Genomic DNA, 18,267 nt, shown 5'->3' with positions numbered 1-18,267 from the left:
ATTGGAAACTTTGGTTTTTGGTGGTTGGATGCACGAGTAGAGCTCATACTCAGTATAGGCGAAGGCTAGCAAAAGACTGGAAGTGACCAACTAAGAGAGAAATAATGGCCATAATCATGCATATCGACAAAACATTATTAATCAAAGCATAAAATGATATTACAAGTCAAAAACTAAATTATCATAGAGGCTTTAAGTGACTGGTTTGTAGTCAAAACATGGTGTAAGCATGTGCCAAGTCGACCCAATAACAACATTAAAGGAGAATACCACAATACTATGATTTTATATGATGGAAACAACACATGATTCTTTTTATGGCACATTAAGCACTCTCATATATTTGAGATAAGTCATGCTACAACAATAATTACTAAGCATATGATTAAAATAACATCTAAAATGACATGCCAAAGTCTATGCCACAGTCTAGACAAGCTTTCTTTTGCATCACCATAAGCATGGAACATTTTACTCGTCTCCAACACCAATGAACTTATTTGAAATAGCTCTCAGAGATGAAAAACAATATGTACCAGAGATCTAATCATACATAAATAAATAATACTAATGAGCTCTGAACAAAATTTGAGTGAAAGAACAAGAGCTAAACGCAGTACTAGCAAACTAGAACACCCATAGAACAATAAGAATGAAAACTAGAGTGTTCTATGCAATGAAAAACGGAACGTGTCTTTCTCCAAAACAAATATGTTGGGATCCAACCATATGCTACAACAAACAAAACAAAATAAGACCAAAAACACAAACAAAGACGCTCCAAGAACAACACATAGCATATGAAGGAATAAAAATATAGTGTCTTGAGAGATGACATGATACTTTGTTGATGAAGAAGGGGATGCCTTGGGCATCCCCAAGATTTGACGCTTGTACCTATTGGATATTTCTTAGGGTGAAATGGGCATCCCCAAGCTTGAGCTTTTGTCCATCCTTCATCTCATCACATCATTCTTCTTTCCCTACACTTGAAAACTTCCTTCATATAAAACTTCACACAATTCTTGATAGCAACATTAGTACAATCAAAATAACAAATCCACTTAGATTCAGTGTAACATATATTAAAGCATTAACTAATGTAGAAATTTCTTTGAAATACTCTTTCTCTTGAAAGAACTCAAAAAAATAAGAAAAGGATCAAGAGGCAAATGCAAATGGTGATAGAAATCTGTCAAAACAGAACAACAGGTAAACAACGATTTTTTAACGAAAGTTTGATAATAACAAGGGGCATATGCAAAAAAATTGGCATCTCAAAATTCCGCTCTGGCTGTTCATACGAATTTTTATGGTGACAGCACAGAATCTATTTTGTAGGACAACAACTTCCCCAAATCTTACTTTCTTCCTATTAGAGGCTATTCTTGGCACAAAAATGAAATAAAAAATAAGGAGAGCTTATTACAGAGGTAACAACTTCCAAGGCTCAACATAAAAGAAAAAATACATAAATAAAACAATGTGTTGTCTCCCATAAGCGCTTTTATTTAATGCCTTTTAGCTAGCCTCAGTAATTTGAGAAGATGCTCACATAAGAAATATGAATTGAAGCAAAAGAGAGCATCAAAAAGCAAATTTAAAAAAACAGTTAAGTCTAACCCACTTCCTATGCATAGGATTATTGTACACAAATAAATTTACAAAGAACAAAGTGACAAGCATAGGAAGATAAAATAAGAGTAACTTCAAAACTTTCAGCATATAGAGAGGTGTTTTAGTACCATGAAAACTTATACAACCATATTTTCCTCTCTCATAATAATTTTCAGTAGCATCATGAATAAACTCAATAATATAACTATCACATAAAGAATGCTTTTCATGATCTACACACACATAATTTTTATCAAGCTCAAAAATAGCAGGATTAAAACATTCAAACCCACTTTTAACAATTTTATAACAAGATGGTTGATCATTCTCAAGAGATATGAGGCTCCAAGATAAAGTCAATACCCCTCCAATCTCATTTTCAATAGTAGCGCAATTAATATTATCAACCAATATAGGACCATCATCTAGAGCTTTATCATAAACATTTTCTTATCAAAACTCTTATGTACCATGCATTTCGAAATTAGGCACAAATAAAGGATTGTGATAAGATTTATCAAAATAACATGGATTATCATATATAACAGGAGCATAATTATAATCACAAGTTTTACTCATAGTAAATATTTCAAGAGAATCCAAACGAACATAACATTCATCCTCCTTTGGTAAGCCTGGGGGACAATCAAATAGTGTAAGGGATAAAGAGTTACTCTCATTAGAAGGTAGGCATGGGTAGCTAATCCATTCTTCCTCCTTTTGTTCATCACTCTCCTCCTCTTTTTCATCTAATGAGCTTTCAGGTTCAGCAATTTCTTCTTCCACAAGTTCCTGCAAATTGGTGAAACATTCTTGTGCAATACTGAGTCTCTCTTTATAAGTAATGATATAACAATTATTGCTAAAAAAAATCTATGCAATAATCAAGGATAGAAGAGACCAAATCTTTAAGGTCTTTACAAGCAACATAGGTTTCATAATTTTTAGACATAAAGGATTCTATTTCAGAAGCTCCCATAAATAAGACAAATTGTTCTACTTCTTCAACTCAAGATGAATATAGTTATTCCAGTGATAGTTCATAATTAAAACTTCTTTACTAAATTCACATAGGAATTTAAGATGTTCAGAGCAACAATTTATATCATGATGTTTAAGTAAAAATTTAGCAATTTGATCCAACCTTTTTAACGCGCCTCCCATGACTTTACCCTTATATGATTCTCTATACTTTATAAAATGTTCCATAGAGGGTCTAACAGGTTCTTCCATAACAACAACTTTTAAATTTTTATGGATTTTTGGGTACATAAGAAAAATAAAACAAGACAAAAATAAACTAGACAAAAGTAAACTAAGCAAAACACAACTAAACAGAAATAAACTAAGCACAAATAAACTAGACAAGACAAAATAAAATGGAATAGAAACAGAGAGACATGTAAAGTGTACTCCCCATGTGAACTTATGAGTAGAGCTATGCCTCTCCGGCAACGGCGCCGGAAAATAGTCTTGATGACTCACAAGTATAGGGGATCGCAACTGTCTTCGAGAGAAGTAAAACCAAAATTTATTGATTCGCCACAAGGGGAGGTAAAGAATACTTATAAGCCTTAACAATGGAGTTGTCAATTCAGCTGCACCTGGAAAAGCACAATTAACAGGGGTGATGTGAAAGCAGCAGTAATATGAGAGCAATGATAATAGTAACACAACAGCTGTAGCACAGAGGAGATGGCACCAAAAGTATTCCAGTGCATATTTAACTTTGGAGCAATGATGATGACAGAAGGACCGGGGTTCCCAGCTATTTACACGAGTGGTAACTCTCCAAATAACATGTGTTGGGTGAACAGATTACAGTTGGACAATTGATAATTGTGAGGGCATGAAAATGCATGCTATGATAAGATAAATGTTAATGTAGTATTTAATTAGGCATTACAATATAATACATAGACCGTAATCCAACTGCATCTATGACTAATAATCCACCTTTAGGTTATCATCCGAACCCCTTACAGTATTAAGTTGCAAGCAACATACTATCGCATTAAGCAATGTGTGTAAAGTAAACAATAGAATCATCTTTAGACAAAATATTTTTGTTTTCTCCCTAGTAGAAACAACACATCTACAATCTTAGAAGTTATTGTCACTCTTCCAGAAAACAAGAGGCATGAACCCACTATCGAGCATAAATACTCCCTCTTGGAGATACAGGCAACTACTTGATCAAGGTAACTACAAGTACTGGAGAGCATGCAAGATCTTAAATAATAGTAGTATGATAATATGATGAACAATCTGATCAACATTCCACAATTTATCGGATCCCAACAAACACAACACCGATTACATCATATCGATCTCAATCATGTAAGGCAGCTCATGAGATCATTGTATTGAAGTACATGGGAGAGAGAGTACCAACTAGCTACATCAGAGAACCCGTAGTCCAGGGGGAACTGCTCACGAACCATCATGGATTCGAAGTGGAGGTGGTGGAGTCGATGGACATGGCTCCGAGGGTCAATCCCCGTCCCGGCAGGGTGCCGGAACAAGAACTTCTGACCCCCGAAACTTGTTTGGACGATGGCGACGGTGACGGAACTTTTCGTCTACGAAGGCTGGATTGTTTAGGGTTCACGCGTCGGGAGGTTTTTATAGGTGGAAGGGAGAGGTCGGTGGAGGCCAGGGGCCCCACACCACCCCTAGGCGCGGGCCATGGCCAGGTTGCGCCTAGGGCTGGTCTGGCTGGTTTCTGGCCCCCCTCCGTCTCTCCTCCGGACTCTGTCTTCGTTTCGGTAAAATAGCAACTTCAACTTTTGTTTTGTCCAATTCCGAAAATATGTCCTGTACAACTTTTCTGAAATACAAAATAGCATAAAATACTGACACTTTGGAATCTTGTTAATAGGTTAGTGTCGGAAAATGCATAAAAATACTACGAGGTATGAGCAAAACATATATGAATTGGTGTAAAATAAGCATGGAGCATCAAAAATCATAGATACATTTGCGACGTATCAGGGAACGTGTGTATTAGTTGGAGTAACAAGGTGGTGGTGATTGGATAGTGACAAAAAAATCGAGGTCCACTATGGTTTTACATTTACTTTGGTACCTCACTAGGATTAAGTGAATGCATGTGTTATGATTATCCAGTGACAGGTAAGATAATCTTGTTTGCTTAAGGTACGTAGCATATTTTTTATTCAAACACCATGTTAAAGTACCAAAGGTTTTACTCTATGTATTCTTAATTCTAGATTGCATAGAGTTTTCTTTTTGTAGAGTACTACAAGAGAGTGGATGTGTTGCATTACTTCTGAAATAGGACGTGATGCCCATATAAATGTTATCATATATATAATGAAGTCTCATCAATATTACATTGCTTGTGAATTGTTTTATGTTCATTACACCTTATGAGATAATAGTAAAGTTACCCATGAACGATGGCCCGCTTTTCATTATAAGAAACAACTTTCAAACATTTTGATCACCTTTAATATTCTCTACATTAATTAAATCCAAAAACACTTTTACTATTAGCGAACACAAACAAAAAACCCCAAAGACATTTATCTTATGATTTTTGCTTTTCTTCTATTCTTATATTATTTTAATTGATTATTTACAAGTTTGATTCAATTTTAATAATATGAAACCTTGTACTTGACAACTACATGGTGAAGTTGGGGACACAAGGAAAAGGCTTTATTTTGTTGGCTGCTTGAAGAAAAGAAGGAAAAGACATCTCTCCACCGGTTTTCCGATAGTTTGATACAAACCCTCGAGTCACCCTTATGAGGAAAAGATGTTTGTTACAATACTCTGCACTTGAGTCCCAATAAGTTGGTACACACATAGTTGTTATCGCGTCTGAAAAAGCGATGCTACCGCGCGCAATATTTTTGGGCGTCCAGTGAAGCAATCCAGTGCCGCGCGCGCAAAATAGCCAAAATAGTTAGCGCACGGTAATTTTGGCATCTGTTGGAGATTCTCTTATTTACCTTCGGATGATCGATCGTCTGGGATCCTCTGCCTCCCTCATTTCACATGCGTCCCGTGCTCCAGAAAAAACATGTGATGGCCCCTATCCAATCTTATCCCTTCATCAGGTCTTGCACGGGCCGTCCTCTTATAGTCGCCTCTCTACGCCCCGTTGTAGGTATTATTCTCGCCTGACACAGCCATCTGCCGCCTCGCTGGCTGCCCTAGACTCACGCTCACTGGAGCAGGGCTCGGTAGACGTTGTCCCTACTACCTCGTCGGTTGCCCCATCCTACTGCTCCCCACTCACCTGACGCGGCAACCACGCCCAACCCCATGGCCGGCGCGGCTTCAAGGCCTTTGTTAGGATGGAGGCTGAGGGAGTCAAGCACAATGAAGCCATGCTCACTAGCATCACACCCCCCGGTGGGCGTGCAGATGTAGTTGGGAGTTTATCGCGTTTCTCAAATGCAAGAGCTAAATTGATTTGTCCTCCTCCATCTGTTTTGCGTAGTGTCATCCCTGCAAAGGACATGCTCACATGGTAGAGCTTAGGTTGTTGATGTGGCGGGGAGGCCACCAGACACTTGTTGGAGCAGCTCGGCGACATATTTTTTATGCAACTTTTTTTGCTCCAATTGTTCTTCGGTTTTGCGAATATAGTATAAATTGTTTGCTACAATGTCTCCGGTGATGTCTCCGACAAAATCGGTTTTTTCTACAATTTACTATGTGCGTTTTGCTATAATAATTATGTATGTTTTTTCTACAATATTACAAAGTTGTTGCAACAAGGAGAGTCTTCAGTAAAGTTGTTGTTTCTACAATTGTCCTTTGTTTTTGCTACAGTAGTATAAAAAATGTTGCTACGAGGTCTCTGGCGACTCTGCGTCGAAGTCAGTTTTGCTACCGTAGCACAATTTTTTCTCCAGTGATGTTTCCGATGAGTTTTTTTTTGTTGCTTAAATAAGACTATTTTCTTTTTTGCTACGAGGTCTCCGGCGAGGTCTTCAGTAAAGTCTCCATCTAGGTATGTGTTGTTCTTTAGTTTGGTGGATGAACCTTTTTTTTGCTGAGGTAGCATTTGGTTTTGCTACATTCGTATTTATGGAAGCAAATGTGGGAGAGGGATGTTAACGAATTGATCAGACGATCCAAAATCATCCGATTGGACGCTTGTTGACCTCGGGATCTCAGATTTGATCCCAAATGGATGTCCAACACGCGTACCATAGACCAATCTCTTACATGTACACTCTCGATCTAAAAAAGACATCTTATATTTATTAAAATTTAAATATATCATATATATATTAAACAAAGAAGAAAGTCTAGTTTTGGTCCTTTAATTCTAATGAAAGTTAATTTTTTTTGACCCAGAACCGTGAGGCAAAAGCCCCACAGCAAAATTTTATTACTCAAAACTCAGTTCCAAAGAAATATAAAGAAATAAAAAAGCTAAAGATAAATATATACAAATAGGAGAAGGACACTAAGGCAGGGACCTAATCCAACTTAAAATAATATCCTTATGCTTGGTTTTGATTCTATATTGCAATAGAGACATATCATGTATAAACTTTCCCTTCCATTTGGCGAAAGATGCCTGCTCCTACCTGAAAACTTTCCCATTCCTTATCAACCAGATGTTCCAACAAGCAGTGATTAGTACCTCCATGAAGAAAGGGTGCCCAAAGCTCCTCCTAGCAGATTCAAGTATCCTCTAAATATCATCATCACTACTCCACTGAATCTGTAAATAATTCCAGATCCTTACACTGAAAGTGCACTCAAAGAAGAGGTGAATTCTATCTTCATAGACATGTGAGTGGAAAAGCACACAATGATAGTCTTCAGTCACATTCCAATGGCGTCATTTTAACAAATCCTTAGTATTCAGCCGATCAGACAACAATAGTCACGCAATTTTTTTGTTTTCACCATACATGAAGATTTCCATAACCACTTATATACACTAGGTACTTGAATATGAGCATGAATATGATCATAGAATAATTTTGCCGAATAGCTGCCCCCAACAATATTGCCATTTATCTTTCACTGCTAATAACGGATTATTCTGCATCAAACCCTTGAGTTCTATCAGTTCCTGGAATGCCTGTGGTGATAAGGGACGATAGAACAAATTCAACATATCCTCCATTTGATAAACTTCTGAAATAGAAAACTTATCCTTCAAAGAAAAGGAGAATCGTCTAGGGAATCTCACACTCAAAGGTTGTTTACACCCTGGCAAATTCCAGTTATCATGCCAAAAAGAAATTTTATCTCCTGCACCAAGTGTTACATATGCAACCCCTCTGAAATTTTCCACTTGTTTGCACACATCACGCCACCAAAAGGAACGACACAGATTTTCTTCATGAGGGACTTTCCCTTGATAATAAGCAAACCACATCAAATCTACCTAGGTAATATCCTTCTTGTTATAGAATTTATCTAAGAACTTGATCAACAAAGCTTCATTTTGCTTTTGAAAATTGACCACACATAGACCTCCTTTAAGTTTGGGCTTGCATATCATCTCCCGCGCAACTAGAGACTGTTTGGGTTCCCCATCTTGATCACGCCATAGGCACTGCCGCAGAATTCTATCAAGTTGTACAGTGAGCCCAGGAGGAAGCTGCAATGTACACAAAAAATGTAATGGCATGGACGCCAATGCTGAATTAATAAGTTGCAGTTGTGCACCTTGTGACAGAAAGCAGGAACTTGATGTAAGCTTTCTTTCTAGCCAACAAACTAAAGGAGACAATTCGGAAATGGTCAGCCTAGTTGTCCCTAGTGGTAAACCAAGGTAAGTGAAAGGCATACTACCAACTTGGCACCCAAACTCAGCAGCAAAATCATTCATCAAAACCTCAGGCACATTTATTGGAACCATTTGTGACTTATCATAATTAATCTTCAAACCCGTAGACATAGAAAATTTCTTCAAAGTATCCTTCAAAGCCACTAATTGATTCTTATTCGCTGGCATGATTAAAAAATTATCGTCTGCATACTGAATTATGGGGAAATCCTCATCATTAGTTATAATGGGCAAAGAAAGAGATCCAGATGTAACCATGTCATTGACAGCAGAATGAAGTAGATCTGACTCAAATGTACAAAACATGGGTGATATTGGATCACCTTGTCTGACCCCACTCTTACATTCAAATTACTTGCCAGGAATCACATTAAGAAGGATCATAGAGGTTCTAGTTGATAGTATAATTTTCTCCCAACTTAACCACTTCCTGTTGAAACTTTTGTGTCTCATTACGTGGATTATGGACTCGTGCTCTATTGTATCAAAAGCTTTTTCAAAATCCAATTTCAAAATGACAATGGGATTTTGTGAGGCTTGACAAAGATAAATATATTCAAATGCTCATGCTAAACAATCTTGAATTGTTCTTCCACGAAGAAATCCATATTGATTCTTATGAATGCATGACAAGATTTTATCTTGTAGTCTGTTTGCAACTAATTTTGTAAGAAAATTGACACATACATGGGTCAACGAAATGGTTCTGAAGTCATTACCTCTCACAGGTGCAAACATTTTCGGTACCAACATAATATAGGAACCATTTATATTGCTTAACTGAATACTCTCATCATGGAAGTCAACTGCTAATTGATAAAAATCACCTTTGATAATATCCTAGCACCGCTTAAGGAAAAGCCCATTAAAGCCATCTGGCCCACGAGCACGATCCACTGTCATTTCTTTAATCACATCATCCATTTTTTTAAAAGGCCGTGTCAAATCCTCCAGCCCATCAAAATGATGTAATATACGAGCAAGATCAAATTGCATGAATATGGGTTTTGTGTGGCCCATCTGTTCCTTATATTATTTCAAAAACATTCCCGCCATTAGCTGATGATCAGTCACCTCATTACCATCTACATCTTGAAGCAAAGCAATAGAATTTCTCCTATATCTCTCTATAGCCATGGCATGAAAAAATTTGGTGTTGTCCTCCCCCCGTTTCATCCACCTAATCGTGCACCTTTTACGCCAGTAATTACACTACCAGCAGTAGCTCAGCAAGATGCACTTTGACAATTGTTCTGAATTTAAACTCCACTTTATATAACACTCTTTGCTCTTCTAATGTATCCAAAAACAAAATAACACTGTTGCATTTCTGAATTAGTCCCTTAACTTAGCCAAACTCACATGCCATCTTTTCAACTCAGCTTGTAATTTTTTGAACTTATCCGCAATTAATGCAGAACTATAGCTTTTGTGTGATCCCCTACCCCAGGAATCTACAACACAATCTTTGAAACCTGGGAGATCCACCCAATAATTATCAAAAACGAAACAATGTAGCTCTGGGAATATTTGTATCTATATTTATTACACATGGCACATGATTCGATCCTGTTTTTGCTAAAGAGAGCACCAAAGTATTTGGAAAATCAGATATCCAATTTGCACTTGTAAAGAACCAATCAAGCTTCTCTAACAAAGGACCGTTCTGCATATTTGACCAAGTATAATCACTACCTTTGATTGGCAATTCCAACAAACCTAGTTGCCCAATAATATCATTAAACAAGAACATGTCATGGATGTCTCCACCAGGTTTATTTCTATTTTCGTGTGATCTAACAAAATTAAAGTCCCCCAAGACTAGCCAATTCTCCATCGAAGGAATATTCAAGTTATATAGCCAAGATACAAAATTATCAAGGTCCACACCTCTGCACGACCCATATACACACACCAGAGTCCACTAATCAATATTATACATTGAGGTAAAATTGATTATGAGCCCAAATTTCTTTATCTGAACAAGTAGCCCTTTGAACACTGAGGAGTTCCAAATTACCAGGATACCACTAGACGCTCCTTCAGACGGTGAATAAGCGAAGGAATCAAATATTTTGGGACAAAATTTTCGGATAAGGCACCAGTCAAAATACTCACATTTTGTTTCCTGTAAACATATGATATCACATTCACTCTCATCAATTTTTTACCTGACTTTCCTTTGCCTATTTCAGCATTAAGTCCACGAACATTCCAACACAAAATATGCCATTTCCTTTTGGATAAGCGACACATTAAAAATATAACTTAATCATTAGAGTCTTGCCCTGACATGTAACATCAAGGACATAAAGCACCACAACAAAAGAACTGACTGATAAATAACTAGAGAGTGTCACACACATAAGTTGTTCCAATAAACCATCAAAAACACTAACCAACCAGACTGAACAAAAGCAATACCACTGATCACACAACTGAAACACTTCCACACTATCCAAACAGCCGCCGATAGTACACCAAATCCTAAAGATTATCTTCATTGATACCTGTTTTTTTTCTTCACCACTGGATCAGCTTCAAGTTGATTCTTTGTCAGCTTCTCCGGCGCAATGCCCAACTCCCTACCAACCCTCTGCAATATGTGCACTGGTGTGACATGTATTTCCTCTTGTGCCTCTTGTGTTGACTTCTCCTGCTGCTTCTCTCCCTCTTCCTCTGCTTTATCTGCTACCACCAACAGCTTAGCTCTAGACTTTTTTTTTGATTTTTGGTTGAACCGCCAGAATTGGCTTAGGCCTATACCCTTCATTCTTGAGACAACTGCGAGTGAATCGTTGCTCCATTGATTGTACCACAGGCACAGCACATTTCTTCTTTCTGCTTTTAGGGGTAGTCATGCATTCCGAAACAAGCACTCCCATCTATAACATGCATATCATGTAAACTAGAGAGAGTGTCCTGAAGCAAAATAGGCATATCAGTGGCATAAACCCCATTTTTTTGCATCCATCTTCTCAATTAAAGCAACACACAGTTGACTTGTTCCATATATCAGTAGATACTTTGTGCAATCCCTTAAAAGGGAAAATTGTAGATTTTCCTTTACCAGCTGTAAAGGTAAGGATGAAATAATTCTACTCAGCAGGCGCATTCTCTACATACACTTTTGATCCCAGAATTTCCGTTTGGTACAAAATAAATCTTAAACTCTCGCAGTCATTCACTTTTAATCCTTATCACGGTTGAGCCAAACAAATATGTGCCACGTGTGGCAAAAAAACTCAAGTCAATGGCGCAATGGTAAAGTTGCATGATGATTTTGATATGCAAAGCAAGATACTCTTCGTGGGGCGACACTTGAAGTGCAGAGAGAGAAAATCAAGTGAGAGACTAGTTCATAGATAGAAGGGTAATTTTTGTTTGGGTTCGACATCTAAGCTAGTTTAGATCTGGTTTGGTTCGAAACCAATTTAGTTGATGGACTGTTTGGTTCTTTCTTCCATGTTAGCGTTTTCTCAATTTTACCGGAAAGGATGAAAAGTAAACTATTTTGTAAGTTAAGGTCTGTTTTAAACTAAAAATAACTTTTAGGACATGACATTGTTTTCATTACGGCGAGAGAATAAAACAGAAAAATATATAGGGGGCCTAAAACCAGTGACAGCCGCCATCGCCCTTCATCCTCGTATCCGCAAGCATTCTCCCATCTGTCGCCGGAAGCAGAGCACGACCCAACACCGCATCATGTCGGGCGCGGCGACGGCGCGGGTATTGCCGAAGGCGGTGACCTTCGTCACAGGCAACGCCAAGAAGCTGGAGGAAGTCCGCGCGATTCTCGGCTCCTCCATCCCCTTCCAGTCTCTCAAGCTCGACCGTATGATCCTCATCGATTTTTCTTCCATCCCCTCTACCTCTCCTCCGTTTATGTATTACAAGTTGTCTGGTTAGCAGTCTACTAGTGAAGAATTTTAGTACTAGACCAAGGAGACACAGGACCTGTAGGTTGATGGGAGTGATTTTGCCGCGTGGCCGTCACATCTTAAGGTGCCGGAACCCTAGGTTTAACACCGAGCCGTGAATTCTTGCGTGTCGGCGTTATTTGGGTCATACAGTTCTGTTTTACAATCAGCGCAACTTGACATATAAAGAGGAACTGTCTGTAGCTGATAATTGTGGACTAGTAATAGTTTGCTTCAGTTACAATCTCCGACCGTTTAACCTTGATTGGATCATCAGATTTCACTGATAATGATAAAACCATGTGTTTTTCTTGTTTAACATTCTCCCCAATATCGTTGATGTGTTTAACCGAAATCTTGCGACAGATGATAACATCTGCCCCTGTTTTTTCCACTTATGGCCTCTCAGTGGATCAAGTTCTTCATTTGGTTGGCATGTTAAGACCGCTATTGGATGGCTGACAGACTCGCTAGGTGGGGGATGCAGCGTGTACCAAATTGCCTCCTGTCTGACCAATCCATGGAGGTCATGCCTCACCTCTTCATGGGTTGTCCTTTCTTTCACACCATCTGGCACGAGGTGCTTTTGTGGATTAATCTACTTCACCACATCTGGTTGTCGGAAAAGACCTTGTGAATTGGTGGGACTGTGCCATCCTTTCCTATCCACCGGCGCCGAGAAAAGGCACCTCAGTGGTTATCATGCTCACAGCGCGGTGGATGTGGGTGCAGCCCAACGCTCCCACCTTCGACAACGAGAGACCCAACATTGCCAGCTTGCTCGGCACTATCTAGGCTGATGCCAGGACAGTGGGTGAAGGCAGGGGTGGTTGGTCTGGAGCACTTCGCGATGCTTAACACATAGGGTGTGGTGCTGTAATCTTGGGTGTTAGCCTATTAGTCCTTTTTGGGGGGCTTGTACATAACTTATTCATCTTCCTATGCATGGAGACACAAGCCTATTTTGTTTCGATGTGCATGATTAAGGTTTTTGGGAGTAGCACACCAATTTCTTCTTCGAGAGTAGTTCAGAGAAAATACAACTGTCTGAGCACCTAGATATGATCATATGAGCAGGAAGGAATGCAATAGGTATTTTATTTTATATGGAGTTCATTGATCTGTGATTCATGTGGTTTGTTAGTGGTTACTGATGTTATGCGTTCTTTGTGTAACCTGAGTTATTTGTTTCTGCTGTTAGTATTTGTTAAGAGCTAGGAATTCCAGATGTTAATATTGGTAAACACATTTTTTTTGCATCCGGGGATTCTATCTAAGAGGATATGAGTCTAGATGTTAATATTCATAGTTGGGTGGACAGTGACGAACACTCAGATCTAAGTAGCATCTGGATCCCATACACTTGAGAATTAGGATTATGATACCATACATGTGGCAGAGCTATGTCCCATTTTATGCTCCTTTTTTTGGGTCAAAGTAGGCTTATTCTGAATTTCTGATGATAATTATCCTCTGTTGAATATGGCAGTACCTGAATTGCAAGGTGAGCCAGAGGACATATCTAAAGAGAAAGCAAGAATGGCTGCATCTCAGGTATCTCTATGTTTATATTAATACTAGAACTGTGGACACTAATCCTATTTTCCTATTACTGTGGACTCTCAATAAACAAATCTGCTTTGCATTCTTTATATAGGTGAATGGTCCTGTACTTGTTGAGGATACCTGCCTATGTTTCAATGCACTCAAAGGTTTACCAGGTGACTAATTTCTTTCTTGTCACTTATTAAATTAAATGAATTTAATTTGCACAATGTGACATAATTATCTTTCTTGCTGCAGGTCCCTACATGTAAGTCATTTCTTATTCTTACCAAGTTACAGATGAAAAACATCCTTCACAGCTACAATTCACTGGGCGAATGTCCACATATTAATCGTAACTAACCTATTTGATCCTTATTTGGGCGTCTTGCACACATGAATGCACAGAAAATGGTTTCTTGAGAAGATTGGGCACGATGGTATGGCTACTAATTCTTATTTATTCCTCCAGTTTCATGGTCTATAATTTTTGGCTTTGCAAATTCATGCATACTATTTTTTGCAATTATAGGTTTGAATAATTTGTTAAAAGCTTATGAAGACAAATCAGCTTATGCTATGTGCATCTTTTCCCTTGCTCTTGGACCAGAAGAGGAACCAATCACATTTGTTGGAAAAACACCAGTAAGATGCTGCTTTGAATTTACATCTCAAGTGTGGCATTGTAGTATGAATATCTTTACCGACATTGATAGATAGTTCTATCACTATAATGAAATGAACACGTAGCTAGTATGCTAGCTTCAGTCAGGTTACTTCCAAGATGCATATCCCTCCATAGACTAGATATGGTCAAACTGGTATTTGCTGGTTTATTCTGTTTATAAGTTAGTTCAAAATGGTGCTACATTACTGAATACTTAAAATTATCTAGTTTCCATCTAAAAATAAATAAATTCTCTAGTAGACCCTAAACGGGAGAAATGCATAACTATAGTATGTGAAGTAGTTTTTACCTTCAACCTCTATCAGCAAGCATTGTCATCTTTCTTCGTGTGTACCTTGCTTAAAGAAGCCCATGCCCACTTCTCTATCATGATGTCCTGTTCATAGCACTTTGATCTAGTGCCACATTTATTTTGGTAAGGACAGGAAGTACAATTGCCACGTTCAAGTCTTCAAGAGTAATTTAGTGACATCTTTTTAGTAGAAAAAATGAGATCATTAGCTTCTGGACTGTGCTTGAGACTTCTTCTCCATATGCAGGGAAAAATTGTACCTGCCAGAGGCCCTGCTGATTTTGGATGGGACCCTGTATTCCAACCAGATGGATTTGAACAAACGTGAGTGTCATTATCCCTTCCCTTTCTTTCATGTGGATCATGTACTGACAGTTCAGTGTGTTATACAGTTACGCTGAGATGCCCAAGTCAGAGAAGAATCAAATATCTCACAGAGGGAGAGCTCTTGCGTTGGTGAAAGAACATTTTGCTTCTTCCAACTATACAATTCAGAGCGATGGATTGGCTTAACTTTCCTTTTAAGCAGAAAATGAAAAACATGGCCTTCACGAATGGAATATGAACAAAAGATTACTCTTGTGTTAAATCTGGACTCGGCAGATTCAGTATGTAAGATGTCATATACACTGACTTCTCCAGTTTATGGTTCATTTGTATTGTTCATTTTTCTGGCATATGCCATCTAGACGTTATAGACTGATTATTAATGTTTAGGACCTCCTGAGCTTTAATGTTGACAGACATCTCCTTGTAGGAGGCGAAGGCCATGTTTCTGGCTTATGTACAAACATAAATGTACCAAAAGCAAATGGATAAATTCCATAGTACAAACAGAAATGTACCAGAAGCAGATCCTCCAAGATATTCTCAACTAAATTGAATCTGTTGCAATTTTTTGCGAGTTAAACCTCGACTACAACCGTATTCTAGCAAAATGCCTGATTTTCATGCCATCTTCAAACATCGTAATAATACAAACAACCTCAATACATCCAGAATTTCACACCAAAGCGCACACTGGCTGCATCTGCAGAACGAAGCAAAGAACGATCACAACTCATAATGTAGCTGGATGCAAACTGCAACCATAGGACCTCCCGAGCTTAATGTTGGACAGGCTTAAAGTGAATCTGTTGCATTTGTTGCCAGTTAAACCTGGACTATAACCGTATTCCAGCAAAATGCCTGATTTTCATGCCATCTTCACACATCGTAATAATACAAACAACCTCAATACATCCAGAATTTCACACCAAAGCGCACACTGGCTGCATCTGCAGAAGCAGAACGCAGCAAAGAATGATCACAACTCATAATCTAACTGGCTGCAAACTGCAACCATAGTTTCCTACTGTTTAGGACCTCCTGAGCTTAATGTTGACAGGCATCTCCTTGTAGGAGGTGACCTTCTCCGTGGCCCGTCGGAGCGGCCTCCCAAGAGACGACCTGCGCGGGAACTGCGTCGACGACTCTTGCCCCCACGCCGTCTCTTTCCGGTCATTACCACTGCTGACGGCGAGCTGAACGTCCTCTATCTCGAACAAGTCTTCCCTGCGGCCACTCGGCTGCGGCGTTCTCATGGACTTGCTGAAAAAACAAAACAGAAAGAATCAGCGTGTGTAGAATTTCTGGGCACAAACCACCATCCATGATTTTGATGAGCTTGCGTTCAGAAATTCTAGCTACCGTCTCTGTGCGCTCTCTCTTTCCTTGGATGCCGCCACTGGCTTCGTCGGCGCCACTGTAGGTCCCAGAGCTGGAAATATTCAGGCAATGTCAGCAAGTTAAGTTAGCCTCACACGCGACGATGTGCACAACGAATCATGTCAAAGACTGGGTAGGGAAGTTGTGATTACATCGAGATCTCATTAGCCGCTTCCGGCTGGGGTTGCAGGCCGGTTTACTCGCACTGGCGACGCGTAACGCGTCTGAAGCAGGTTCCGCGTCCCCATCCTTGAGCTGTGCGGCGGCAGCTCTGTCGGCAGCCAACTGCCGGGCCATCTCGTTGGCGCTCTTCTGTTGCTGCTGTTTGCTGCTCCTGATCACTTTCTTTGCTTCCTGTTGTTACAAGGACACGAGAACAAACAGATGAGGGCACACGGACAGATTCAGCTCGCAGCATCATGAACATATGTTGGAACCTGATGCTATACCTCAAGTTCAGATGATTTTACTTTGAGAGCAGCTCTCGAGCATGTAAGCTCATGCTGTAACGATTTCAGCTTCAGAAAGGAAAACAAGTTTTGGCTGATCAGATTGACATGGAACAATCAAAATGCTCTGTAGATTTACAAATGGATCAAAGAAGTACGAACTTACCCTGTTCTTTCCAAGATTCAGCTCCTGCAAAGCAAACATGCCAAGACAGAGATTAGCCTTGTGAATGGACACAACGAAAGTCTAGAACTGTAACACGTGGACACTGCAAACATTATGGACTGAAATTCGGTGAAGTTTCTTGCAGGGAATTGGCATGGAACTTACTGCCAACATCTGTGAATTGGCCTGCGCAAGCTGCCAGTTTGCGAGGCGCAGATTCTGCATCTCAGCCCCGCTCGCCTCTATGAACTTGCTGCGCGCACCAAATCAAACCAAATCGAGTCAGAACCGGAACGCGCCGCGCACCAAGAAACCCAATCCATCTGAGATCGCAAAAGAGACTGAGAGCAATCGATGCAAGAAACGGGGGGATTCGGGCAGATACACGTACTCTCTCTCCTCCAGGAGCCTCACAAGATCCGAATTCTCCCGGACTAACCGCGCGACCGCCTCCGCGCCGTCCGCGCACCTCGGCCCCTCCTCGGCCGCCGCCGCCGCTAGCGGCTGCCTCAGGTTTGTGATGTCGCAGAGCGTCTTCCTCCTCGCCGCCGGGAACTTACGCGTCGCCGCCATCGCCGCAGCGTTCCTGGCCTGCGTCCCCGCCAGGGACCTGGTCCCCGTCGCTTGAATCGGGTTCGCGTGCTGGGGCGGGAGGACGGCGGTCTCCATCCGATTCGGTCACGGCGACGGCGAAGAGGGGGCCTCCGAGAAGTGAGGAGAGGGAAGCTTGGGATAGGAGATTCCGGAGCCTCTTGGGTTTTGGTCGATGGGTCGGAGATGGGAGAAGGGGAAGGGCGCAACGGCTACTAGGGAGGCAACGTTATATACGACGACCGGGTTGAGGCCTGGGGGAGCGGCCTAACGTTCGAATTCGAGGGTTTGGACTTTGGAGGGGCAGGGGATCCGAGGCTAAATCTCCAGTGGTGTCCCCTAAAGAAATTTGGGCACAAAAAAAAAAACAGTTTCAGTCTCGTTCTCTAAAGCCCAATTTTATCCGGTGCGTCCCGATACGGTATCCGGCGGCCCGAGCCCGTCCCCGTTCCACAGGGAACGCACCGGGCACGTCGGACACAACGAAAAGCGAGGC

General features: G+C 40.2%; 2 protein-coding genes across 2 annotated transcripts; one reads left to right on the top strand and one right to left on the bottom strand.

The window, feature by feature from the left end:
* Positions 1–12,031: 12,031 nt before the first annotated feature.
* Positions 12,032–15,612, top strand: LOC127299266 (inosine triphosphate pyrophosphatase). The gene is made up of 8 exons (XM_051329216.2): positions 12,032–12,248; positions 13,823–13,887; positions 13,991–14,054; positions 14,137–14,146; positions 14,287–14,318; positions 14,411–14,523; positions 15,106–15,182; positions 15,251–15,612. Exons 1-8 carry the CDS (start codon positions 12,119–12,121, stop codon positions 15,369–15,371), a joined length of 612 nt encoding a protein of 203 aa, XP_051185176.1. The 5' UTR covers positions 12,032–12,118; the 3' UTR covers positions 15,372–15,612.
* Positions 15,613–16,032: 420 nt separating this feature from the next.
* On the bottom strand, positions 16,033–17,988 carry LOC127299256 (uncharacterized). Its single transcript, XM_051329204.2, has 7 exons — positions 17,572–17,988; positions 17,346–17,433; positions 17,181–17,204; positions 17,015–17,083; positions 16,718–16,919; positions 16,548–16,617; positions 16,033–16,448 (listed from the first exon to the last, which is right to left on the bottom strand). The coding sequence occupies exons 1-7, from the start codon at positions 17,847–17,849 to the stop codon at positions 16,217–16,219; spliced, it is 963 nt and encodes a 320-aa protein (XP_051185164.1). The 5' UTR covers positions 17,850–17,988; the 3' UTR covers positions 16,033–16,216.
* Between the last annotated feature and the right edge of the window lie 279 nt (positions 17,989–18,267).

This window comes from Lolium perenne, chromosome 1 (genome assembly GCF_019359855.2).
Source record: "Lolium perenne isolate Kyuss_39 chromosome 1, Kyuss_2.0, whole genome shotgun sequence".
NCBI lineage: Eukaryota > Viridiplantae > Streptophyta > Magnoliopsida > Poales > Poaceae > Lolium > Lolium perenne.
This window is presented reverse-complemented; position numbering and strand designations above follow the sequence as displayed.

Coding starts and splice junctions, on each gene's coding strand:
- LOC127299266 (XM_051329216.2), top strand. CDS start 12,119: ATGTCGGGCGCGGCGACGGCGCGGGTATTGCCGAAGGCGGTGACCTTC. Junction 14,319..14,410: donor TGAGAAGATTGGGCACGATG/GTATGGCTACTA, acceptor TTGCAATTATAG/GTTTGAATAATTTGTTAAAA. Junction 14,524..15,105: donor CATTTGTTGGAAAAACACCA/GTAAGATGCTGC, acceptor CTCCATATGCAG/GGAAAAATTGTACCTGCCAG.
- LOC127299256 (XM_051329204.2), bottom strand. CDS start 17,849: ATGGAGACCGCCGTCCTCCCGCCCCAGCACGCGAACCCGATTCAAGCG. Junction 17,205..17,345: donor CCAATTCACAGATGTTGGCA/GTAAGTTCCATG, acceptor TTTGCTTTGCAG/GAGCTGAATCTTGGAAAGAA. Junction 16,920..17,014: donor TAAAATCATCTGAACTTGAG/GTATAGCATCAG, acceptor TTGTAACAACAG/GAAGCAAAGAAAGTGATCAG.